Source organism: Temnothorax longispinosus, chromosome 1, assembly GCF_030848805.1.
Source record: "Temnothorax longispinosus isolate EJ_2023e chromosome 1, Tlon_JGU_v1, whole genome shotgun sequence".
NCBI lineage: Eukaryota > Metazoa > Arthropoda > Insecta > Hymenoptera > Formicidae > Temnothorax > Temnothorax longispinosus.
The window spans coordinates 5,799,326-5,825,699 of record NC_092358.1 but is presented as its reverse complement, the minus strand read 5'-3'; the positions used below and the strand labels follow the sequence as shown (position 1 = coordinate 5,825,699).

The 26,374-nt window shown below is 42.0% G+C and overlaps 3 protein-coding genes across 9 annotated transcripts in view; 2 read left to right on the top strand and 1 right to left on the bottom strand.

Annotated features, from left to right (window-relative positions):
• The window catches only part of LOC139815921 (uncharacterized), a 59,090-nt gene extending 50,490 nt beyond the window's left edge, over positions 1-8,600 (bottom strand). The window contains exons 1-3 of the mRNA XM_071783369.1: positions 8,400-8,600; positions 6,874-7,326; positions 4,118-4,173 (exon numbers count right to left, since the gene is read on the bottom strand). Coding sequence (XP_071639470.1) covers positions 4,118-4,150 — 33 coding nt within the window. The 5' untranslated portion in view covers positions 4,151-4,173; positions 6,874-7,326; positions 8,400-8,600. The remainder of the gene's footprint in view (positions 1-4,117; positions 4,174-6,873; positions 7,327-8,399) is intronic.
• Positions 8,601-15,954: 7,354 nt separating this feature from the next.
• Thada (Thyroid adenoma-associated protein homolog) lies at positions 15,955-22,635 on the top strand. Of its 3 annotated transcripts, none has more exons than XM_071773976.1 (14): positions 16,016-17,406; positions 17,537-17,677; positions 17,763-18,398; positions 18,484-18,590; positions 18,668-18,974; positions 19,046-19,291; positions 19,400-19,759; positions 19,844-20,122; positions 20,196-20,393; positions 20,638-20,828; positions 20,913-21,474; positions 21,632-21,788; positions 21,866-22,125; positions 22,256-22,635. In XM_071773976.1, the coding sequence occupies exons 1-14, from the start codon at positions 17,239-17,241 to the stop codon at positions 22,577-22,579; spliced, it is 3,936 nt and encodes a 1,311-aa protein (XP_071630077.1). In that variant the 5' UTR covers positions 16,016-17,238; the 3' UTR covers positions 22,580-22,635. The 3 variants fall into 3 exon arrangements, with proteins under 3 accessions (XP_071630093.1, XP_071630077.1, XP_071630085.1); XM_071773984.1 differs by having other exon boundaries at positions 17,278-17,406; positions 17,542-17,677; XM_071773992.1 differs by lacking the exons at positions 21,866-22,125; positions 22,256-22,635 and having other exon boundaries at positions 15,955-17,406; positions 21,639-21,782.
• Positions 22,636-23,989: 1,354 nt separating this feature from the next.
• Positions 23,990-26,374, top strand: part of LOC139817429 (uncharacterized protein CG43867) — a 61,300-nt gene continuing 58,915 nt past the window's right edge. For 4 of the 5 annotated variants that reach the window (XM_071785526.1, XM_071785541.1, XM_071785517.1 and 1 more), the window contains exon 1: positions 23,992-24,403. The gene's annotated coding sequence lies outside the window, so the exon portion shown is untranslated. Of the gene's footprint in view, positions 24,404-26,374 lie in introns of all 5 variants that reach the window. The other variant, XM_071785550.1, reaches the window with a different exon arrangement.

Here is a 26,374-nt window from a genome sequence, read left to right as displayed (position 1 = left end):
ATAGAACGTTCGATTCTCATTCAGTCCGATTCGCTCGTAACGGTACGTCAAAGAAAGTTCCAAATAAATTCAATTTCGTGTTTGCTATTCATTCATTGCCCGTTCGCTACGTGTATATATACGCGCACACCATCTTAATATCCGCACACTGTAATACGACCTTAATACCCACACATTGTGGGATTAGTATTATTGTATATATATGTTTGGTCAGCGGTTTACCCCTCTATGCTCATTGTTCTCACCAAGGAAGATTAACACCAGAACGTTCTATACGCAGCCAACACATATTCGCCAAAGTAATTACTTTTCTTAATTAAGGAACAACATCGAATATAGGCAGTGTCAGCATTATTATTCAGTTCCTGACATTCACGGTTTCGACGCATCGACGCATTCGAGCAGGTTCAGTCATGTGGAAGAAGGGATCGAAAGGAAAGATCGAGGGGGGAGCCGCTCACATGGATCCGCCTCCGTCATCTCCGCTATCAGAAAGAGAGGGAAAGAGGGGGAGAGAGAGGGGAAGGGAGGGGGAGGGAGAGAGAGAGAGAGAGAGAGAGAGAAAGAGAGCGAAAGACCGATGACGTATGTCATTAAAAACGTATTTGCTTATCTTGTAGATGCGGTAATGGCCATTGACGACCCCACACGATCATCGTGATTCTGCGACTTCTTTTTGTGAAGGTAATCAAGGGTCCTAGATTCCTATTATATCTGATTTTGATTTATATTCGCTCTATGCGCAAACACTGTAGGTTACGTAATAATATGCGATAGAAATCTCTTTTAAATGGACACAAGATCTATATAGCGACGGTTTCTGTCTCAAACAAAGAGAAGTATACCACTAAAGTTAATTTACTAAATTTGTATAGTAGAACAATGAAATTTTTTGTATTAACAAAAATATTCTTTCTCTCTCTTAGAGATTCACACTTTGAGAATTACATGCAAAACCGTACAGCAATTAACTAACGTGAATCTGCTAATTCCTACTAATAAACCCAATCTTGTATACCAAAATTCCCCAGCGGTCAACCTCATACCTATACGCGCGTCTAATGCCTGAAGGCAAAGCGGTAGTTATGCCGGGTGCACCCTTTGACTACGTAACTATGAAGATGCCACCGGTAGCTGTGTTCAGGTCTGCATCAAACATTTCAGCGCTCTCGCATGTCGCAGCAGCTAAATGTAGAACGAGATAATATATTCGCTTCCTATCTTGCTTGAATGCATGTGATCGGAACATAGTGCGAAACTCTCAAAAGTGTCGGGAAAGTTAGATACGCCGGATGCAGATCTTATCGATAAAGTGCGGCCACCCCGCCGGTGCTTCACAGATACGTGATCAAAGAATGAATCATGTGCAGCTCTTCGAGAATTTTTCATATCTAAGATTGTATGACATTATGTTCGACGGAAATAAAGTTGTTCTAGATTTAAAAAAAAAAGAGATTTTGTAAGATCGATTTTTCCGCATCTTCGTACACACATATCGAAATTCAGAAAATAAATTGCCAACTTGGCGCAATTTTCGTACAGCAAAACAAAATAAAAGATACGCGAAATGTGATTTATAAACAAAAAATATTCTTTAGTAAAAGTATTTATATGCAGTCTCTGTTATATTTATATTTTCATACTTCGATGCCTAATTTCTGTATATTATTAATATTTGCAACTGTATCGAAGTTTATACATGTATATAAACTAAAATGTCTGTCCGGTTCCCTATTAATTTCTAAACCCTTTGACCAATCTGGACAAAATTTTGCGTAGTTTCTCTTTAGGTCCCTGTGGAAAATAGAAACTACCATGAAACCTCATCCCCCCCCTCCCCTTGACATTAAAGCCCGAGGTAACGCTAAGTAGTTCAAGCTAGTTATTGTATAAATGTAAAGATAAAATTAAAACAAAGATATATGAGAACTCTTATATGAGAAGATTAATACACGCGTCCAATGATTCCGCTTCTGAACGAGTGATATATTTTTGCCATTTTCACACTCAAATGATATGGCACAATACGGTCTGCGCGAATATTCGCAGATGAAACGTATCCAAATCTCGTTTAAGCGCACTAACGAAGCAAATGGGACGCGAGATACGTACAATTTATGGCGACGATACATTGTGTCCATATACACGCGGCGCAGATAAATCCGCTAATTAATACCGTACCGTTAATTGCGATCGGCCCGACTAGCGCGTAGCGGGCAAACGGACACAGGACGATCCGCGCCGTGAAACGTGTCGATTAATATCGATTACATTCATGTCTATTACGACACGTGGCCGACTCGACGCCGTAAAATCGTACGAGGCGATAACGAGATCTAATTCTGTCGCGTATTGCATAATGAATAGCGAGTAACGAGAAACGAGCAACGACTGCTGTCACCTGTCACTCTCCCCGTGAATGCTGTCGCGTTTCCACGCCGGTGCAAAATTGAACACGATCGCGTTACAACACTAGCAATTGATTATTTTCGCGATTATTCTTGTAATCGATTAATATATTATATGATCGTAATTAAAACGGTTATTAATGCCGCATTTACGTTCAAATTTCCGACGCTTTATCACGTGCGTTCCAAATCCGTTTATACTACTTTGTACACTTTGAACATTTATAATTTATAAATGTTAAAAATAAACTTCGTTAGAGAAGTAGAAGGCTTTGAATATTGCTGGTATATTAATAGAGCAGCACTGTGTTTTATTAGCGCAAATTAATATATATCCGATACCTGAATATTCCATAATTATAGTCTACAAATGTTTCGGTCGGCGGTTTATATCTCGTTGAATCGCAACTGAAGCGCGTTAGAATAGAATATACGAAATGCTGCTAGTAAATTTAACGGAAAAAATGACAAAAACATTCTCTCCAATAAACTTTTTATTATTGTTTAAAAATTGTGTGCGAAACAATTGGGATTTGGAATTTACTTTCACAGTTATTAAGACTATGCTCTATTTTTGATCAATTCAGTTTCTAAAAGCTCAGCTATTGTGAAGGCTCTCATAATAAGATATTGCTAGAGATTTTTCTTGCACCTAAGCCGTTTTCCCTTTCGCGACGTGCATAATTCAGCACACAATGCGGAGTTCAAACAGAAATTTATCAAAGGCAAACGGAGTGTGGAAGTTTAATAATAGAAGCTTTCCACAATTTATTAAAATCAAAAAGCTCGATAACTTTTAATGAGGCAGAATCCACTGCGGAATTTTAATGCGCGTGGAGGAGGAATTAATACATTGGCGGATATCGCTCGAATAGGGCATTGTTTAATTAGTATCCGCATTCCCGTGTAAATTATACTCGTTATTTTAATTAATAACCAATTCAATTTGTTCCAAACTTCTTTACGAGAAATTACGAAGAGAGAAAGAGATACCGAAAAGTTTCGCTTAAATCGCTTTAAGCGGGAAAAATAGTAAGTAAAATGTCAAAATCAAATACATTCGATTTTTCGCCAAGCTTATAGTGCGGCATTCGTGTTTCACCACTGTCTACACTATACATATACAGTATATTCGTGTATCCGCGCTTTTGTCCCTTTACCAAAGTCGTTAGTTCAAACTTGTGCTGTGCGCCACCACATTCCGTCCCTTCCGGGCTCTCGGTTTACTGTGTCATCTACGTCGAGTTGTTGTACCGAGAAACATAAACGCAAGAAATCCCGGTCGGATAGTCGACGCGATGTATTTCGTTACGGATCAATTATATCGGTAATGTGAGATATTAAATTTCTCCTTTCTTTCTGCCTCTCCTCGTACTCGCTTTTCTCCGTCTCTTTTTCTCTTTCTCTCTCTCCGTCTCTCTGCCGAGTATTAACCTGGTAGCCTACTTCTCGACGCCAACAGCCCGAAGGCTTTCGAAAATACTCCGCGCGGCTGTTTCCAACGCGGTCACTTTGACGCGAGATGCCAAAAGATAACGACGATAACGAGCTTAAAAAGAATGTTGTCCCGTCCATCGGCGCGAAACTCTCCTGCATAAATGATATGAAAACCAAGTCCGGGTTCAAAAAAATTTGCACGCGCGTCCTTTGAGTTAAGGTAAACTATGGTAAATAGTCGCGGAGAGAGAAGTGTATTAAAATCCACTCACCACGTCGGCAACGTTGCCGGAGCCCTCCCTCATGCCATCCCTGTCCGTGTGTCCTCCTGGAAGAGATAATAACGCAATTGTCAGTAAATAATTCTCTGTACGTACTCTCGTATCAAGATTAAATATTCAATTTCGCGCGAGTGCATCTCTCTCTCTGTTAATCCAATGGAGACTTATTGACATTTCTTGCGGCATATATAATCGTTTGAAAGCTGCTTACCGCTGAAAATCTGCGCGTCTCAGAAATAACTTCGAGGCGGAATTCGAACCGACGAGGCATGAATCGCCGCAGAAAAAAAAATAAAAGAAGATATATATTGTGCGGAAAAGTGCGGAAAACGCGCAACACGCAGCCGAAGAGGAAAAGAAACCTGTTACCGCTCGACTCATACGCGGCACGACTTGTCTATTGTCTGTATTTCGTCAAATCATCGGAGCGGACAATAATAAATGATAATCGGAGATGCCGATTGGAATTGCGAAACGATCGATTCCGCGAGCGTGAAGATTTTTCCATTTTCCATTTCTACCGTAAGTCACCTAACAGCGACCGTTGAAATGGAAAATTCCGTTCGTGCGTTTCGTACAGCATCTTTCAGATGTAAATACAGCTACTTAATAAAGACAAATTGATTCAGCAAACGGAGTGCCGCCGACGGCGAACAGTGGATCCGACACTTTTTCAAGTTGCGCGCTCTTATACTTTCTTGCATGTAGAATGAAATAAGTCCGCGAGATTCGCGGACGTGGATGAAGCTTTCTCAAAGGGAAGAAAATTAAATAAATTGTGTGAAAAAGCGGCAAAAAATATGTGTACACGAAGAATATATCAGAGAAATTACCGCTAAAATGAGAATAACAAATGTGTCTCATTAGTCAGTGCAATTAATGTACGCTATATTACTCGTAGATTACGGGCGAAAATATTCCTAAATTATTATGTACCAAAGGCTGAGATATTCTTTGTTTAATTAACTTTTATAGTTATAGATATTAATTATCGGCGTATATATTACAGTGCGTTAAAATATATCGTTGAGAGATTAATTTATAATCTGGGTACACTCAGAAAAAAACAAAATACTTCTGGCAGCTATTAATGTGACGATTACAAAATTTAAATCCACGTAACCAGTTTTAGAAAGTCATGAGATTCGAACGTGGGTGAAGCTTCCTCAAAGAGAAAGGAATTAAATAAAATATGGAAAAAAGCGGTAAAAAATATGTATATATGTCGAAAATATCAGAGAAATTACTGCTAAAGCGAGAATGATAAATATGGTTCGTTAGTCAGTGCAATGAAAAGTCATACTAAAGATTATCAAAATGTAATCAGAGCAGCAGATATAAGCTAATATTTGTAGCTGCGACAACAGCACAGAAACTTAGTCGAATTACATTGACCATAGTTGGGGCGTTAATGTTACTTCGTTAACTGTATAAACATAAACCATTAAATAGTGGTGAAACAGAGCGAGATAACTATAACATAGTTAAATGGACTTCACACAAGAGGATTTGGTAATAAATTATGACAATTATATCTTCTGCTTTATCGGCAGCATTTTTCTGAAAAGAGCCACTTTGCCATAATGATACAATATAGCATACCTTTTTTATTTTTGTTTTATAACATTATTTTTGTACGAAAAATGTGTATTTCGTTAATAACGCTTTTTTTTCGTTAATACACAGCTGTCTCATTTTTTTATAATCCGTCTAACCACGTAATTACAAACTTGTTTGTCCCGTCGCAATTTCACATGTTACTTATTCCCGCAATTTTCTAGTCGCTGTACCATTTCTTTTTCTCCGAGCGTACATACCTACAAGTTTTTCGAGTTAGAAATCACCGTTGGTTCTCACAAACACGTCGGGATCGACAACGCTTTCCTTAAGTGTAAAAGGGTTTAGCTCTCAGCCAGGTCGGCTTTTCGCGATCGCGAAACGGGGACTCGCGCGACAGAATTGTGTGTTCCGCTGCTACGCCGCTTTCTCGCGAAAGTACGTTAACCGGAGAGCGTACTTACGTTACGCGATGGCGAAATCGGTCCGAATCAGCGGCGACGTCGAGGTAAGTAGCTACCGTGACGCGGTCTCAATGAGATTTCACGACTGTTGTGCTTCGGCGCTCGGAATTAGTTCCTCTAGCATTATCGAAACGTTGAAAAGGGAAGTCGAACGAAAGCCGAGCGAGAATCGAGCGCCGACGCTTCTTCGGCGTCGCGACGCTCACCTGAATCCGGAAAACGCGGGGAGACTCGACGATATTTGCGTTTTGCTGACAGTTTGTTTACATGTGCGAGACAGTATACCGCTCGTTCGCGACGTACAAATTCGAACTCGTCGTAAAGACACCGGTCAGAGTTCCGCGGTATCCGGCGAGCCGCGCGATCGAATTTATTCGATACGGGAAGCCAACGGTGGAGTTGTTTGATCGATCACGCCCGGACGACGACGACCCGAGAGCGTCGAGACGTGGAAAACAGGCGGCGAGCGTAAACAAAACGTTGGTCGCGCGAGCAGAAATAACTGGCTGCTTCCCTCGTTCGTCCTCCTCTCTCGCGACGTCGCGCGTCGCGGCGTCGCGGCCAACGGTTCGCCGTTTTTCGATCTCGGATCTCGGATTCGCGCCGATCGATTCCCGCACAGGCGACAACATCCGAATATCAGCGGAATGCGGAATCAGGATCGCACTCTCGATTTCTCTGTTTACTAAGCGGGGAGGGAGAGGAGGGGGAGGGGGAACGACTCACCTTTTTTACGAATTGGCAAAATCTTGGCGATCCTCGACGCGCCCGCGTAATCCAGATCTCGATCGAGGACTGCCACCCCCCTCCGCCCGGCGTCGTCGATTCGATATTCCGTTTTCCTCGCGGTGTGTCTCGCGCGCGCCGCAACGCCGATTCCTTTCCCCCGGCCACGGGCCGCGGGACTCACGGGAGGAGAATGCCGCTCTTTCTCTCACAGCGGCACGATCCTAACCTCGCACCGCGCGCGCACACACAGACACACACACACCACTGCACCCAGGCGCACAGCTACGCGAATGGAAATTCCCGTAGATTTCCGCGACTCGCGGTCGATCGCAGCCTCGACACTCTCAAACGCGACGACACTTTGATCCGCAGGTCACTTTGATCCACGACGACGAGCGGTTAGCCGAAGAACTCGGCGTCGTCAGCTCGATCCTCCTCCTTTCTCTCTCGCTGCGTATCACACACGAAGCAATCGGTAAAGAACACTGAACCGGTAATCCGGGGGCTCACTTCACTCGCGTTCCATCCGAATTCGTCGGCGAGGACGGCGAGTCGTGCCGAGCCGCCGCCGCCGCGCCGCGCCGTTCGAAAGCGGCGAGATTTCGGCGAGTCTCGGCATTCTCCGCCGCGCCGTCGCGGATCGGATCGCTCTCTCACGTTTTTTCCGGCGCGATCGCGTGCTGGACCCCGGAGGGCCCGGAGTCTCGGAGCCGTCGGAGGCGAGCGAGCGAGAATTCGGATTTCCGCCGAGCGCGGAGTTGAACAAAGAAGAAGGCACGGCCGCGGTTCCTCTTGGCTCCGTCCTCGCCGTCCTCGCCGAGAGATCGTCTACCTGTCACCGACGAATTCGAACTTTCCGCTGGGCTCGCGCGCGCATTCGCGCGGACGAGCCGAGAAGACAGGACGGCGAGGACGCCTCTCGCGTGCGACGCGACGCGGGAGGGGGGACGCGGACGGACGGCTTTCTCAAAATCGTCCCATACGGCGACGGCGCGGATTTTCCCGTCGCTCCCGCGTTTATAACGGGAGAGACGAGAGGGATGGTATAGCGGCGCGAGCGGGGGGGAATATACGACTTTTCAAAAATACCACGCACCGACCAATCGCGGGATACGGCGATTCGGCGCGGCGCGGCCGCGATACCGACGGAAGGAGAGAAGAAACGAAGCCGTTACGCGCGCGAGCGCGCCTGCCCTCTCTCTCTCTCTCTCTCTCCTTCTTTCACTCTTGACTCCAACACGTATGTCGACGTACGTATATACGTTACGTGTGTGCCGCGAGCGTACGTTGCGCGCGCACACTCACTCGCGATACGCGCGCACCAACACACTCGCTCGCACGCACGCACGATCGCCGTTCTAGAGCCGACGCGCGCGCGCGATCGTGTCACCGCTGGCGGAGACGCGTTTCTCGAATCCTCATCCTCGCTCGCGTCCGCGCACGACGCCCGACCGGTGTCGGTCCGGGGATTGTCGCTTGTCGCGAGCGCGTATGCGCACGCTCCCACGACGCGACGAACTTACACAAACTTGGGTCTCAGCGGCGGCACGGCAGCGACACTTCGGCGACGAAGGGACCGACTCGACTGACTCCGGGGGCTTGGGGCTTGGAGGCCCCTCGAGCTCGACGAAACCGACGTTACGCGCGGTTTCAAACTTGTAACGTGAGCGGACGGACGGATCGACCGACCGACCGACCGACCAACCGACCGACCGGCCGAGGTAACTTAAACTGAACGCCAGCGCGCCTACGGTAAAACGAGATTAAACCTACGTGCTGGCGGAGCCGCGACGCCGGCCAATCCGCGCCCGGCTTTACGCCGGCCGGCCAATCGGCGCGCAGGCCTAACCTGGCGAACGGTTGTCCCAGGTGCAGCCAGTGAGGCGCCATTGCGCGCTGGCACGTTACCTGCTCCAAGTATGCGGCTGCGACGGGGAAGGGGGGGGGGCGACGACGGCGAGAGCGAGATACGAGCACGACGCGCGACGTGCGACGCGAGAGGGAGCGAAAGAGAGACACAAAGAGAGTGTTTGGAGAAACGGCCAAATTACGCCGGCGGCGGCCGGAGACTCTCCGGGGAGAATCGTATCGGACGCGTTATAAGTTATTTCCTCGCCGGTCTCGCGACGATCGGCGGAACCGAGTCCTCCGGAGCGCCGTACATTTTTTTCCCCGATCGTTCGAGACGTCGATATCGGATCGACGTGGGTGTTCCTCCTTCTCTTCCCGGCACGCATACACGCCCGCGCGCGCACACAACGCTTGGTCGCTCGCTTGGTATTTAATCCGTCGATGCGACGCGTCGGGGAAAACTGGGGGAGGGGAAGGGGGATGAATGAGACAGGTTGCGTGAAAGTGGACACAATAAAAAAAAGAGGGGTGAGAGAAATCATTTATCACATCTTTTGGGGGCTTAGGTCGCCTGACGGTAGTCGCTTAACGATCGCCGCGTATATATAATATATTTTATCCGCTACGTAAATTTTTAACCACTCGGTTGTTGAATAAATAATTTTGTAAACAGCATGCGCCGCGTGAGTGGCTTTAAAAATATCCACTGTGTAAAATAAATATCTTGAAGCAATCGTTATGCATTATTTCCGCGGAATAATAAATAAGAGAGAGACGGAAGTGCGCTGGTCGTTCGATATCCGAATATGTAATCACTAATAATATCGAAAGTATATCGTTAATTATTAATTAAACACCGCTGCTACCCGCGCGCGTCGCGCAGCGAAGAACCGGTGTGGGCGCGAATTTATTTAACGAATAAATATTAATTCTGCAGTATTGGTCGTGTGCCAATTATTATATGTCCACACCGCATTCCTCTCGCCGCAGTCGAATTAATTTAACCAACCCAAACGAAAAGAGCAAACGAGAGTCGGGGAGAGAGAAAGGGAGAACGAAATTTATATTATTTCGGAACCGCGGGACAAAAAGTAGCATAAGAGCGATCTTCAAATCGATAATAGAAAAAAAGAAGCCTTAAATAACCACGGTTGCGGCAATAGTCACAAAGGCTTTGCGTAATGATATACGAAAGGGACAATAAGAATGAAGAAAAATTACGAACGCAATAAATCCCATATTGCCTAACCGTTAGCGAATTATTCGCGGGAGAGGGAACCGGGAAGGCCTCGTTTGCCTTCCTCGCCGTCTCGATATCGGTTAAAGAGATAAGGATCGAGGTGATTTAGCGAGCGCACCGGAGTGAGAAATTTATGTTTGAAGCAAAATCTCTTGGAAACAATACGGAAGGGAACGGAAAAGAGGGGGGGAGGGAAGGAAATTACGCATGTGGCGTGTTCGTCTCGATTGTAAAACCGCGTGCGAACCCGTTGCATCACGGCGATTCCGCGTGCGCCTCGAGAGTGACCGGAACGCAAATCCCGCGTGGCCAACCAGCTAAGCCGAGAAACGAGATTATTCGTCTGAAGAAGTTGCGGAGGTAACGCTGCCGTTAGATCGACGGCACAACGACGGCACACTTCCCGCGGCGATCGATCTTTAAGTTTTACGGCTCGACGCGCCGCGCCGTGTAACTCCTCGCCTCTTCGCGCTCTTCGTATACTTTCGTAGATTCGATTCTCTGAAATCTGGGCTCTTCCGCGGCCACTCGATCAACTCTTATCCGCGAGCGGACGGGTTCGTTGGACCCTCGCAGAAGTCGCTACTCATGGCTATTGATGCGATATTAGTTATGGTCTAACAAGGGGGAAGGAGAGACGAGTTTTCAAGTTTGAAAAAGTTAAATTTGAGAAGAACGATTTATTACGCCTTTATCGGGCGTTCAAAAGTGTGGACATTGTAGCGTAATAAATTGTAAAAAGTCTGTCTTGCGCGATATTCGTTTGCAACGTGACTGACGACTGTCGGAGTCTGTCATTTGCGAACGTCTCGTTCTTGAAGAACGGCGGATTACCGGCGCAACTATTTGACGGATACGCAGTAGTTTTAGAGTGAAAGCTCCAAACAATTGGCCGCAAGCGTGAAACACGTCTGCAACGGAAATGTTCTCGATGTTATTCCAAAGAGAAAGCTCGACGGTACAAGGAAATTTCAAGTTTCCACAGAGGAAACGGTATAAATATATCGTATCAAACTTTAGAACAAATAGGACGGGAAAATTTTTGTCATTTTCGGAATTAACTAACTTCTCTCGATCATTAAACTGAAATATATATTTTTTTTCTTACAAATTGAAAGCTCTACCCTTCTTTTTCTCCTCTCTTTTTCTTATTCCGAGCTCTTTAAACGTACATACTTGGTCAAAAGTGCTTTAATAATAAGTACGATAATGAAGCTTAAGTGCGAATGGACTTTGCCGCATGTTCAAACATAGACGCGGCACGATTTCGCCTGGTCGAACGGCAGTATTTGCTGTAAGAGGGAAAGTACCGCTCTCTTAATGGGATGCCCGTTATGCAGCTTCCAATTAAATGTCTTTGCCCTATTGCGAACGCGTGGCGACGGGGACGTTTTCTCGTTTCCGTGCGAAAATTTCAACGCTAAGATGCACGCTGAAACGCAGAGCGACGCTCCGACACGCGAGAGCTGCGGCAATAGATTCTTGTGTGTCTCGTTATTTTAAATTAGAGAGCCCGGAGTTCCGGGGACGAGTGCACTAGTGATGTAGATGTAGCGTTCTACGTTGTTCCTGTGTTATACCTCTCGCGCAGGGGTAGCTGCCAGATACTGAGTTTATATAAAAATATGTTATATAGTGCGGTGCGCACTCTTTCGGACCGAAAATATCGATTGATTGAATTAAGAGAAGTGACACACGTGTCTCGATATCCGCGAACAAAGGGTTTTTCCATATTAAACCAGAATGTTATTACTAGACAACATTAATTTATTCTTCAGTTAATTATAAAACAAACGTTTACTTTGCCATTACTTTAATTTAAAATTCAACTGCTGTAAATATTAATGGAGTTTGCTTACGCCATGCAACATCAAAAATCATGGATGTGCGATTCCTTAATTAATTACAAAGTGACGAGTCTCATCAATATCGAAACTGGAACCATCTAATTATTTTTCCTCTTTCATAGTAAAAGGTAATACAATCTTTATTTACATTAGTGGATAATTATTCCTATTAGTGGATAACTAATACTTTGTGAGTGTGTTTTATGACAATTTATAATATCAAGATAATGTATAGTGTAACGAGTTTTGAAGTTCTATGATGACAAATGTATCGCATGTCCGCTAATATAAGCAAACTTTAGTATTTGCGATAGTTATCTATCACCTGTCACTTTGCTATTGATCCACTTCGACACGACCCATACAATCGTCGCTAGATAACATTTTCGTGCGGAAATTTACAAGCGGTATCGCAAAATTTATATAGAAAATCGCTCTTAGCTGTAAGAGAAATAAGTAGTAGTACGGCGACACATTCTTTATTCTCTACCTAAATCTTTACAAAATTCACATTTCTAAATATTCACAACAGATTCAACAGAAAGATTCTAGCGTTCCATTAGAAAAGGTCTGAAGCGCTTTCGAGATACATTAGGACATCCTTTCGATGTCCTTACAACGTCTCACAGATGTTAGTGCCGTCTCGGGATTTACGTTGTTCCTTCCCGGGGGGTCGGAAGAACCGTCTTCCTATTTCCTGAAGCGAATCCGGTGAAACGATGATTGACATAGCGGCGTGTGAAATTTAATTGTAGAGACCAGTCGATTGCTCCTGCGAAGCCCCGTAAACTCCTCGCTAATTGGATCTGACAGAGGAACGGGGGGACCGGGAGCCCCGTAGGAGGGGTTGGCTAGTAAATCGAATTAGCAGTTAGCTCGGTTATTTACCAGCGTCAGACGATTCTCCGCGAGACACGTTCCGCTCAAGTGATTCTCGAGCTTTCTCGCTACGGGACAGACGTCCTGCGGTGAAACGAGGCGCGGAATTGACCGGTAAAGACATATTGTGCATGTCACGGCCCGTGTTATACCCCCATGTTTCTACACAGCAAATACATCCCTCGAGCGTTCACGCTCCAGTCGTGAAACAACGCGGCAGCCGGAGGAGAAAGAAGACGTCACGATACAAAACAACCCTAAACAATGAACAGAAGTTGCGCATTCTTTCGGACCCGAAAATATCCAAGATTGATTTAAGAGAAGTGACTCGCAACAAGAAAAGTAAATGATTGATATATGATCATGACAAGAACCGCGCCAACTCACGTATCTTTAGTTACAACATACATAGGTATACATAAATAAATGTATAAAAATACACGCGAACAAAGATCCCTTGTGTGAGCAGATCGATTCAAAATAATTTTCCGATTCCAAGTTCAATTCTAAAGTCGTTTCACATTCTGCTTGGTCACGAGAGATACCCTCTGCGAGCAACGCTCGTCTCGCAACTACCCGCGGTGAGTGTGCCGGATAGTTTTGCCGGAAATTAATTGAGAGTCGCAAAACGCGCTGGGTTGCAGGCCGGTGTAAATGGGAAGAAAATTCCATAAACTTGCTCGCCACAGGCCACCCTCGGTTTCGCGGTTTCTGATCCTGAGGTTTTCCGTGTGCATAATATTATCAGTAATGCGGACTGTTTAACGTCAAAATTATGTGCGGTATTAGAAAATTGTAATTCTATTTATATTTTATCAATAAATTTTAAAAATCTTCAAATAATCTTGTAAGTAATGTACGTTAAAGATATTAAAGTAGATAGATCAATGTACGACCATTCGATAAATGATCACTATATTGTTATTATATATTTGTCATATAATTCTCTCATTTTACATAAAACGATATAAAATATATGTATTTTGTATAACCGTCACATATATAATATTTGCTATCAGTTTATTCTAAAAATATAAATTAAATAATTCGTTTAGCGTGAAAAATTAAGTTTTTATTGATTAACTAGCATTTATATTTACTGGTAATCTTATTATTTTATTGTCTTTTTTTAAATGTAAATTTTGGATGATGTAATCCTGCAGACAAAATTTGTAATTTACATTTAAACTTTATGCAAATTTAGAATATAAATGTATAAAAGCACATAAAATAATATTTTGTACTCTTTTATTTCTTTTCTGGTCTGCAACTCTGCTTCTGTTTTCTTTATGCTCCTTTTACCAGCGCTTTGATTTAATAGACCTCTTAAGTTTGTGCACTTAACGAAGATGAAATAAATATCTGTCCACACTTTACAGAAATAAAGAAGAGAGAATAAAAACATAGGAAATGTAGCTAAGAGCAACAGAGTTATTAACTTTTACTTTATTTTCAGTTAACGAATAAATTCAGGAAATTAAATGATTAAATCCGTACAAAACTCGAACTGCAATTATATCTAATCAGTGTATATTTGTAGATTCTATTAAATAGTTTCGCTGAAGAATAAGTATTTATTTATTTCCTTAAAATGTGCTTATTAGCTCAACCATTAGCGAACTCGGGAGAAGATTATATTTGCCGGTATTGCGAAACGAGCGGCGTAAATAAATCTCGAGCTGGGATTCGTGGTAAATAAAAAAAGGTAGTCGCGCTAATTTAAATGACGATTAATTACGCAGATTACGCGACTCGCAGGAAATCACGTGGCCGCGTTTTCGGTTGACGCGAGGGAGAAACTTCGGTCTCGAAGAATGGTCGGAAATGTTCTGGGATTCTTCCCAGGATGACGCGCAATTAAAATAACGAAACACAACAGCTCTCACGTAATTCCCAAAGATTCATCTCCTCCCGCGGTTCGTACATTAACGAAGATATTACACCGCTGTCTGTGCTTGACCTCGCTATTTAGGAACAAGCAAACGAGAAGCTGTAAGTATATATGTGTCGCTGCGATGTTAATCTCGACCTTTTCCGGAATACGACACAGGATTCGAGTGTGCGGGCGATATTCTCATTCTCCAATATGATTTATATTGAAATTTATATCGCGTCTCGCTCGCGCAATTGAACTATCTCTTATCGAATCTAGCTTTATGAGCGGCACGTAATGCATTTCTCACGTTCTCTCACTCCCTCCTTTATGAAAGTCGATTTTCCACGACCCAATTTTAATGATCACTCCGCGCTCCGAGTGATTAAAAGTGAAAAATAGCATCAATATTAATAATGACAGAGACCTTGGGGTAAAGTACATTTTCATAGAACTTGCCATTTTGTGCTGAATTACGGGCGGAGCACGCGGATTGCGCAAAGATGCCTTAAAGATTTATGAGACGTCTTAAAAAGTAGTCGCGATGCCATTTTACGGAATCTTTTAGACGTTACGTTGTTCGGGGAATACCTTTCTCTCCATTTTTGTTTTATTCCCGACGTAGCGCGCTCTACGTGCAAATTTATCTCAAGATAAAAGAGAAACGATTCCAAGGTAATTGCAATTGCAGTGGATGACCTAATAATGCCGGAGCATCATAAGACTAGTACTCTTCGAAATTGTTTCGTAATGAACGAAGATTTATTGAAGCGAAATATTGGAACTTTTTAAATAACAGGAGAATCTATTTATTGTAATTAAGTTTGTGAAACGAGCTTTGTCACAAGATTTTGAACATGACTATTTAACAACTCAAAAGAATTTTTAACGAAGTGACAAGGATACCTGTTTGACAAATTTTTTTTAATTTTTGCTGTCTAATAACATATAAAAGAATATATTAAAATAAATAATTATTTTTAATATATTACTTTTACTTAATATATTATGAAATACATCGAGAGAAATAATATATTATTTATATTATAATATATGGGAACAATATGTTTGTTACATATTATAATATCATATTCTTATGAAATAAATATTACTATAATAATATATTGCTAGTTATTTCATTTTAAATTTAAACTATGTGTAAAATATGTCAATTGCAAAATATTAAAAATATCTGAAAGAAGGTTCCATTTTTTATGGCTGACAGTATTAATTAATATCTCCAACAAGAACAGAGATCGCTCTTATTAAATGATACATCACGATAATATATAATTAATACAACAATATTAACGTGATGCTCGACGAGATATAAAACCAGAAATATTTCTTCCGCATTTTCTCACGAATTGTATATATTTTTCACGAAATGATAAACGTCAGTCCTGTTTTCACATTTTCTTTTGTCTCTCGTAAAGTGCAATACTGATGCACGTGTAGAGTTTTAGAAGTCACCGAGGACAAAGGTTTTCTCGCGCATCTAGCGTCAAATTGATGGCGGGACGTAACACACATTGTGCGACGCGAAGGCCAACGGAAGATTGTAACGTGTGCCTTCTAAATTTAGTGATAGCCATTCGTCTTGGCGCGAAGCGGAGATATATGTAATATATGCCACTGGAGATAAGCCTCGCCAACAGAACAAATGCAAGTGTAGATTATACCGCGGGATATCAAAGCGACACTATACCTGTCTGCGTACACGCTAGAATAACATTCGCGAGATGAGCCCTTTTAGAGGCAAAAACCACACATCATCCTGACGAGGATGTACAAAATAATTATTTACACTAAAAAAAAAAACATTTATACTTTTTTCCATTTTTTATCACTCGTAAAATGGTTATCAAAATTAGATCTAAATTGCTAAAAAATTCAAATTATAAAGGAGAGGATAAGAAAAGGCCCATTACGAAAGGACGAGAAATCCATTACGCGCTCCCCATAGAATTAGATTCAATTAGAGATAGCTGAGTATAAAGGCTTATTTCTTTTATACACCGCTTACTAAATTGGACATAAAATTACCGATGGCGGTTAGACGATGACTGTCCCTCGAGATAAGAATGTAGAAAAATATTGATACAACCGGTCGCGAAGATAATTTATGCACATATCTCTTCCAATAACAATAATAACGTCCCCTTTCCTCCGCCGCTGCGGTAATTACGTAATGTAAAAGTTTAAAAAAATTTAATATTTATTTTAGTTAAAAATAAAGACAAAACGGTGTGTTTTAATTACGATAGCTTTTAAACGCAATGTTTGAAAAATAGATTGAAGCGTTAATGCGCGGGGAAATAATCGAAGCTTATTTATTATTTCTTCGGTCTACATATTTAAATATAAATGGGCATGGCGCTTCTAAAAGTACGATTTTCCTGTATACACCGAGGGATCGATGTTATCTCGTGGCGGTGACAGGGTGTATAACGAGCTTATAAAATTCTGACGCTTGAACGGACAGATGTCCGCATCAACCGGACAGCCGACGGTTACCGGTGGAGAGATTAGCGGGTATCGGTAAAAGCGTGTCGTTAAAACGCGTTGGGAGTAAAGTGGCGTCGTGGTCCGCGGAGTAAACGTAAACACGCTCTCCAACCTCCAACGTGCTCGTCGCACGTGTTGCACAACAACATCGCTGGCCTTTAATAATGCAGAAAAATATGAACGAGCTTCGCGCGCTACTGAGCGGCCTGCGAGTATCGAAGCGAAAGGGTGAGCTGGACACCGACGAGAAATTCGCGCAGCAGACCGACAAGTGGCGAAATACCGTGGAGTACAGTGTTTTGGAAACATGCGCCAAGCATTACAGCGAGGAGGTAACGGTTTATTAACTCTTGGAAATGATCCACTTTATAAATTGCATCTGCCTTAAAAATTCAAGAAATGTTCTGGTCAGGCAATAAATGAGCGATCCTGCATATGTTTTCTTTCTTATTTGTTGTACAGTGCAGACTGGAGATGCTGGCACTTTTGGTGGAATCGAAGAAAAGCACGTTACGCTTTACACGCGAGGAACTTGACATGATTCTGTTATTTTTGAAGTATAATTTGGGTGAGAAGATGGAGTATGTACCCTTTGTCAAAAAGGTAACGAGAAACATCGATATATTGGCCCTCGCCAAAATTTCACTTATTGTTAGATCGAATCGTGAGATCTTATTGTTCTCTATAGGCTTTAAGACGGTTGAAAGACAGCCTGGCGGTTATGCAGAGGCAGTTGTCTCAAGAACTGAAGATGAGAAGTCGCTACGAGGAACGGGATATCGCTTCCGAAATGTACGAAAACGCTTTAGTTTTATCCTATCAAACATCTGAGCGAATTGAACGATATGTGCAAGATTACGTCACGTTTTTCGTAAATTTGCGCGAAATTTGCGTGGGCAATCTGTATCCAGACGCGACGTACGTTCGCAGACGTTCCTGCTTGCAGATACTTTTACTTATGCAAGATTTCCTTTGCAATGAAAGTATATTCGCGCATATCGATTGGGAGAAGGAGCAAGCCGAGACGATATTTCAATGTTTATTTCTGGATACATATGAATCGAATAAGGAAATAGCGTATCAGATAATAAAGCCGATGAAACCAGTATTGTTGAGCTTGGATTTAGAATTCCAGGTTGTGTCAATTGTTAACGTTGCACTTAAATTGGGTAGCAGTATGCGACCTATAGACAGTGTTACGGCTGCATATATATTAAGAATAGCCAAGCTGTCGTTTTTTATAAAAAATTTGCATTGCAATTACTGCAATGTTACGGAAGCGACAACGTTGCGATTAGTATTACTGCTATACAGAAAATTGCGAGTACGTATAAGACTTAACATTTGTTCTAACGCTATCAAAAGTATAATTTTAAAATATACAGACTATATTGTCCTTATTTTTTCAGGAAGCATTATCTTTAGCAAAAAAGAACATAGGGACGGCAATCGTAAAAAATTCTTTATATGGGTATTTATTCTGCATGAGAAGCTTGCTTTTAGACTGTGACCTGAGGTAATTAAAAAAATGTGAGCATTATAAATGTTTTAAAAAAATAATTTGTTTTAAATATATTTATACGCTTGTTTTAGAGATACCGGAACGTGCAAATTATGGCAAAGCACCGTAGCAGATATTATATTATTGTGCTTTGAGTTAAATCATACTGTTTCTGTGGTAGTAAATAATTCCTCACCGGAAGGACACTTGCCAATGGACTTGGAAATGTTAAATTTAGACGACGCATCATTTCCCGAGAAGGAAATTGTAACGCCACAAATGGTGCTACTTTGTTCTTGGCGTACTGTTAAAGAAGTCAGTCAGTTGTTTGGTCTATTTGCCACCAAGGCATCGATACAAACTGCTGAATCTCTAAATGGATTGCTAACGGAGAAACAAGTGAGATTTGCGCATTTACGCATGCTTTTATAGCTGAAACATAAAGGGGTAATATGTTAACATGTTAACAGATTAAGGATGTAATGGAACATTTAGTCTCGTTATTGTGCGAAACGAAACATAGAGGTGCGTTTGAACAAGCGTACGTTGGTTTTCATCAATTATGCACACGATTGTGGCGACTAACAAATACGGCCCTAAATGAGCTTCCTGTACATTGGTTGCACGATATTTTAGTAGGTATTACAGGATTAATGCCAAAATACACGAAATTGTGTGCGACAAGAAGAAGTGCGGGTGTTCCATTCATGATACAGGTATGAGCAAAAAGAATCTTATAATAGATATCTTATAAAAAAGATACTCTTATTTTATAAAAAAGAAACTTAAGGATATAATACTAAAATAAATTTATTTCAAAATAGGCAGTGTTATCCTCGGAACCAAAAATCTGTAATGATTCAGAAGTGTCCGCGTTTCACTCGGTTATGAAAATTTTATTACAATTCTCACAGCTTGAAAGCACAATTAATCCACAGCAAAAGATAAAGAACATAATGTACCGAGATACTATATTTTCCAAGTACGAGCATTTAGGCGAACTAATAATAGAAAATAAAAACGAGTATGGGGAAATTGAACTTGATATGACCGAGATAAAAACTCATTCGATGAATATTCTTAGAGCTTTATTCAGACACTCTCAACTCGGAGACATGGTTAAGAATTATATTGCGGATGGTTTGATGGTTGCCTTTAGAAATTACGAAAGCAAAACATGGGCGGTAAGTAATGTTACATTATTTTTATAAAAACTGTTAATATATTAGCCGAACTATGCTTATGCAGAATATCATTTCCGATTATAGGAACGTAACGCGGCTGCGTTATTGTTTAGCGCACTTATAATTCGAATTTTTGGTGTTCAAAGAACCAAGGATCACATCAATTTGACAACGGATAACAAAATGACAGGAAAAATATTTTTCGAAAGATATCCCAGTCTATTGCCCTTTATTCTGAATGAATTAAAAACTTTCGTGTCGATTAATGGTACCGTGATAAAATCCAACGTACAAGCAATTTTATTGCTGCTATCACGACTGTATATCAGTTATCATTTTGACGGCACGAACGTTGCTTGGAAGGTATTTATGAACAATCCAATTTTTCCTCTGTCGGTTAGAGACAAACGATATGACGGCAGGTGTGTATTTCCAGATAAATGAGTTTGTTAGTTTGGTGTCGCAATGCGCTAGAAGCTCCGTCCATGAAACACGTGAACTTGCAGCTAGAGCACTCGTGCCGTTACTAACGGAGAGTACAGCCCACAACGTTCTGAAAAAGTTATTTACAGCTTTATGTATAGCACGAGATACTCGGATTCCGTCCAATCTCACGCATGGTTATTTGCTACAGGCAAGCACGAAACTGGACAGTTATGGAATATAAATATAAATAATAGCAAATTCAGTTGGAATCAGTGCACACAAAGTATATATACTTTATGTTGATTTGTGTACAACGACTTTAATGTGCACTGAGTGCGCACTGGTGCGTCTAATCGAATTCGCTATAAGACAAAAATGTTAAAATATTCCAAATTGAAAACAATATTAAAAAATGTATATGATTAGAATATTAACTCTTGATTAAATTGTAGATATTAGAGATCTTGATGAGATTGCCATCCATCCGCACAAAGCTATTACAATCTGACGTCACAAACTTTTTATGCATGACAGATTGGATATTAAAAGGATTGGAAAGAAGAACCATTAGCTTTAGTTGTTTTCCTATAGCTAGAGTATACATCGACATCCTTCGTGAATTATACAATTTAGATAAAAATATGTAAGAAAGATGATTTCTCACTTCACTGCATAAACTTGAGACAGACTTTATACATTTATACTGACACATTTTTCATGTTTTTAGGATTGAAAGTTTTGTAATGGAGAATATATTGCATATCCTGCAACAGCACTTAGTTGAAGAAAGTCTATTAAGACAAGAACCGGGCGAACAAATGTACAAAGTGTCCATAATCAGATTTATACTTTGCGTGGAGAAACATTCAAATTTCTTGCAAACAGTACACAATGGGCGAAGTAAAGCGTTCAATATATATTCGCAGCTTTTAATTGTATCAGAAGCCGAGATACAGAGCATTGCTTGGACTACTGTTCTTGAAGTACTAAAGAAGGGATCTTATGAGCAAAGAAAATTATTGAGCACTTATGCTATTCGCGTAGCTGCTGATTTCACCAGAGATTTATATTTATTTAAATATCATCCTAGATTGCAAGATGCAATTTTCGATTTTTTATACAATAGCCTGATGAACGCAAACAAATGTCGCCTCAACAAACGTGAAATTTGTAATCTAGTTAAGAAAATGCATTATTTACTTGATGCAAGAAATATCTACGACGCACAACGTGTCAGTTACTTGCGACTGTTAGGGAAATGTATGACGGCATTAAGTCATGAAGTGAAGGTTTGTTTGTTATTTTACTCATTTTTCAGTTTTACTATTTCGATTTGTTCTCTCTTTTATTTTTGTCCCTACCGTATTTGACATATCTTTCTTGATATGTCAAATTATCGAATATGATTACTAAGCTTTCCTAATATATTTTTATGTTTATTTTAAGCATGTAGAGTATAGGATGACACACCTAGAGATGAAATACATGTATAGAAAAGTCTGTGACAATGGTTGGATTGGTTCGTTAAGTAAAGATTTTAGATCATCAGTTTTCGATATATTATACGAACTTTTTAAGAAGAACATTGATGTCGAACATTGCCGTATGTGTGAATCGAGGATTTTTACATTTAACAAAATCAGACTCGCGTAACAGTATAATGTAAAAATTTCTTTACAGAAATCGTATTGGACTGGTGGACAATGCTGTTGCAATTATTAGTAGACGACAATGCGGACATTCGGCGCGATGCGTCCAAACTGTTGTATAGGCTCAAACGGTGCGACGAATTGGAATGTATCGAGAAAACTTTGTCGGTATTCTTCCAGAGCTTCAACGAAATGGTCGCTGATGAGTATCCCGAAATAGCAATTAGCGCTCTTTTCTGCTGGAGCGTCTCGTTGTTCGGAGATACGGATTACGAGATGGACGAAACCGATGTAAGTGAATATGCTCGAGTTATAATAGAAAATCTTTAGATATATATATATATATATATATATATATATATATATATATATATTAATATTCTCTATTTTAAGTTATTGTAATTTGAATTTTTATCAACAGGTATTTAACAAATGTAGGAATTACGATGTCTTCGAACCCGTAAAGATATCAAAATTGTGCTTCAATTTAACGAAATCAATAACACAGCGATATTCCATTGATAATCCGTTACTACCGGATGCTGTGAAATGGATAAATTACCGTTTAGGTACCGATTTTTCTGCATTTTCGTCTTTTAGAAAAATCGTATGTAATTATAGGAACAACTTGCCGACACTCGAAGAGGAATTGAAAGAAATTGAAGACCCGACATATCGGGATAAATTATTGCAAGTTTTAGCACGTAAAGAATACGTGTTATTAATGTCGGATAATATCACATAATCATATTTTATGTGTTAATTTTATGTATTACGAATAAATATATACATTTGATAGAACTCGTTGCGTTTTTCACTTACTCAGGACTTAAAATGTCATAAAATGATATTGTGAACAAAAAGTTTACAGATTTTAAAAATAATCTGTGAAAAACAATAATTAAACGTTGAATAAGTTTCGAATTTTATTTTTACTACAAGCTTCAATATTTCAAACTTTGAATGCTAGAAATGATATTAAACAAATTACTGCAATTAATATACTACTTTAAACATTTTCAATAGTTACTACAATATTTCGTATTGCTTTTTATAATAATTATTTCGATAATTTATAAGAAAAAGTATTTCGATCGTATTTTACTCTCCTGCGCTAGTAGTTTTCCACTTTAACTGCACTTTTCATTTTTTTCTTGATCTTTTTTCCCTGCATAAATTAAATTCACATTTCATTTCACGCAAAGTGCGGTCAAAAAGGATCCACTTAATTACGATGCGAAATATGCCATTAGCTTGCACTTGAAACGAATTTCGATACTTCGAGAATATCGTTCTTCGATATTGCGAATCTCGAAATAACGCTTTCCAAATTGTAGGCAGTCATGGAATGGTTCGTGACGGATCATGTAATGGTATGTATTCGATGTATTTTTCGCAATTATTACTATATATCCAATAGTAAATCTCGCGTGCGACGTATTATCGGACGTGTCCTGTAAAGTAGTGCTCGTGATAACGAGAACAATCGCGTACAATCGCTATTGCGTGCCATAATGTCGCGATTTCGATATCGACAATCTACCCCTGTGCGTCGGGGTCGATTGAAGAACTCTCTTCACACATTAAACGGTTGCGTGCCTCGCCAAGGCACAGTCAAGATGCAATAATTAACGCGCAATCATCATTATAGGTACGTGCATATCGTTATTCAATATATTACATTATTCCATACATTTTTATCTCGAATCTTAAAAGAATAATTTTCGAATCTCGCCGCTGGTAATTTCTTTCAACAGACAATTTTTATAAAATGAATCTTTACATAAGAAGCCATTTTCTTTCTTTTCCTCTTTATGGAGAGATTTTGAAAATAATATTTAATAAACTAAATATTAATAATAAAATAATAATATTTAATAGCTAGATGAATCGCTATTCAATAGATTTTATTAACTTCAGCTTAATATTTATCAGTAATTCATCTCGCGGCATCGAATAACGTTTCATCAATTACTGAATTACTCCAATGATTACTCCAATAAATACGTAACGCGCTCGAACGCTCGAAGGAGCCTCTCGCGTTCGGCGCGCGGCGTCGCCACCGCGCGGCGGCGGCGGCGGCGGCTCGCCGTTCGCCGCCGAGCCGCCGCGGCGGACCGAGCCGGGCCGAGCGTGGCCGAGCGCGGCCGACTCGCACGCGTATTTCGCGACGCGACGTGCTACCGTGCGACCACCCCGTCGCACGCTCGTGTTTTTCCTGTTTTTCGCGCTTACCGCGTCGTGACCGTCCGCGTTTCGCACGCGTCAATGCCCGCCGTCCGCGTCCGACCGGCGACCGCGCGTCCGCGCGGCCCCCGCCGATTGTGAAGGCCCCCGAAAACCGTGGCTGTTGTACCACCCTCCCCGCGCGCCTACCACGCACGCACGCACGTACGCAAGTATATACACACACGTACACGCACGCACACACAGACACGGGTGGTGTACGGTGTACGGTGTTGCTCGTGCTCGTGCCGCTGCTGTTCGACAGGAGAGGAGACATGGAGTGTGTTCAGTGCGCCCGTTTCAAATCGTCACGGGCCGTTACCTCAGCCCCGTACGCAGCAAGGTGAGTTGCGTCTCGTCGTGCTTTATTCGCGGGACCGGGGCGCTGAGGGGGAAAGGGAGAGGGAGAGACGACGAAAAGGGTCCTCGAGTGGCCCGCGAGTCCACTCCGAGAGAGGACGAGAGAGAGACGGGGATCTCTATCTTCCTTCCCGCTCTGCTCTGCTCTGCTCCGTTCTCCTCCCGCCTCTCTTCCCTCCCCTCCCCGCCTCACTCTCACTCCGCTCCGGTACCTGACCTACTTGCGCCCGAGCTGTCATCCTACGGTCGGTACTATTCTCCCCGGCTGGTCGGCGCCCTTCGGCGACGCCGCGCCGCGCCGCGCCGCGACTCCTCTCCGCGCGGCCTGCCTCGCGCGAATCTTCTCTTCTCGCGGAGGTGAGACCCGTGAGACCGGGCCGCGAGAGAGCCGCGCCGAAGGGTGAACAAAGAGTGGGGGGTCACGGGGAGCGCGTAAGAACGGAGGCACGACAACGGACGGCGGCGACGACGACGACGACGACGATGACAGCGACGGCGACGACGTGGACGGAGGGAGGAAAAGGAGAGGAGACGAAACGAGTTTGAAAACTGGCACCGCCGGTCGATCGCCGCCGTACCAGGTGATTTCTGAAGCGCGTTATTTTCCCCCCTTCCCCCCCGAAGAGCGGAATGCTAAACAGTCATCGAGCGCTCGATCGACTAACGGCGTCTTCCCGAACGCTCTTTCCTCACCTCGTCTCGCTCTTATTCTCCTTCTCTTCCCTCCCTTCTCTCTTTCTCTCCTCCCCCCTCTCTCTCTCGTGTCTTCTCTCCCTCGAGGGAGAAAGGTCATCGGTCTCGAATTCATCTTTTGTCCGCGCCTCTCGCACAGAGTACGGCGTTTTCTCTTTCGTCCCCCTCTCTCTCTCTCGCTCCCTGTCTCTCACGACGAACTTCTCGGGTTTCCTTTAACGAACGTCCGCGCGAGAAATTTACGAGCGGTTCGCGGAATCGAACGCGTATACGCGGCCGCGCCGTCGCGCCTCGCGTATCGACGTCACGCCGTCCCGTCCCGGTGTCGCGACACCGATTTTCGTGCGTAAATATTCCCGCGGATCCCCCGGCATGAATCAGCGCGAAACCTTTTGCAACAGCTGGGCTCCGGGACGCTGGGCGGCGAGAACGTTAACGCGACAGCGTGGGTTTTGCGATAAGAATTCGCCGTGACGAGATTCGTGATCGTATAGCGGCGCGAACACGCGCGAAATAAACATCTTTGACGTGATTCTATAGTCGAAAAAACGCGATATCGCAGAAATTGTTACCACTGAGCGACACTTCAATGAATGTGCGAGGAAAGGGTAGAAAAGAGGCAACATTACGATAAACTTTATACAATTGACAGTTGTAACGATTAAAGTTGTAGCAATGAAATTGCTAAAGTGGATTATTTAAAAATATAGTATAGTCTGTGTTCATAGTCCATTTTTATTTCAAGACCGTCTTAAGACGCTAATACTCCGTAATTGGTTTATTACATCTTAAGATAGTACTTAGGGTCTTAAATATAAGATCCGGCTATGAATACCGCTCTGCGAAAATATTAAATTGTTTTGTCGATAAATTTTGTCGTCATATCGCATTTAATCGCGTTAAATTTTGCATGCTGATATTTATTTTTATTCTCTCGCGTTGCTACCCCTGGAATTTATCCCACGAACAATTTTCACGTCATTTCATTCTATTATGAGATATTAGATACGAGTTTCTTCCAATTTTTCATTATTTGCAACTTGAACAGTTTCAAAACTGGAGCATATTTTTATAAAAGAATCGTGTCAACGTGTCACGATATATAATACACTAAAATAGCGTCTAAACTGAAGGTATTTATATCAAAGCGTTCGAGAAAGCTGAAACTTTGCGGTGTCTCGCGCGCAACGATCCCTATATAAATCAACGAGTAAATCAACGTATCTCGAATACTCGTGTTCTGGATTCTGGCGTGTGATAG

What these genes read in the sequence shown, in the direction of transcription:
- Thada (XM_071773976.1), top strand. Translation starts at nt 17,239, where the DNA reads ATGCAGAAAAATATGAACGAGCTTCGCGCGCTACTGAGCGGCCTGCGA. An exon ending in CCAAGCATTACAGCGAGGAG is followed by an intron (nt 17,407 to 17,536) that starts GTAACGGTTTAT and finishes TTTGTTGTACAG; the next exon opens with TGCAGACTGGAGATGCTGGC. An exon ending in CTTTTAGACTGTGACCTGAG is followed by an intron (nt 18,591 to 18,667) that starts GTAATTAAAAAA and finishes CGCTTGTTTTAG; the next exon opens with AGATACCGGAACGTGCAAAT.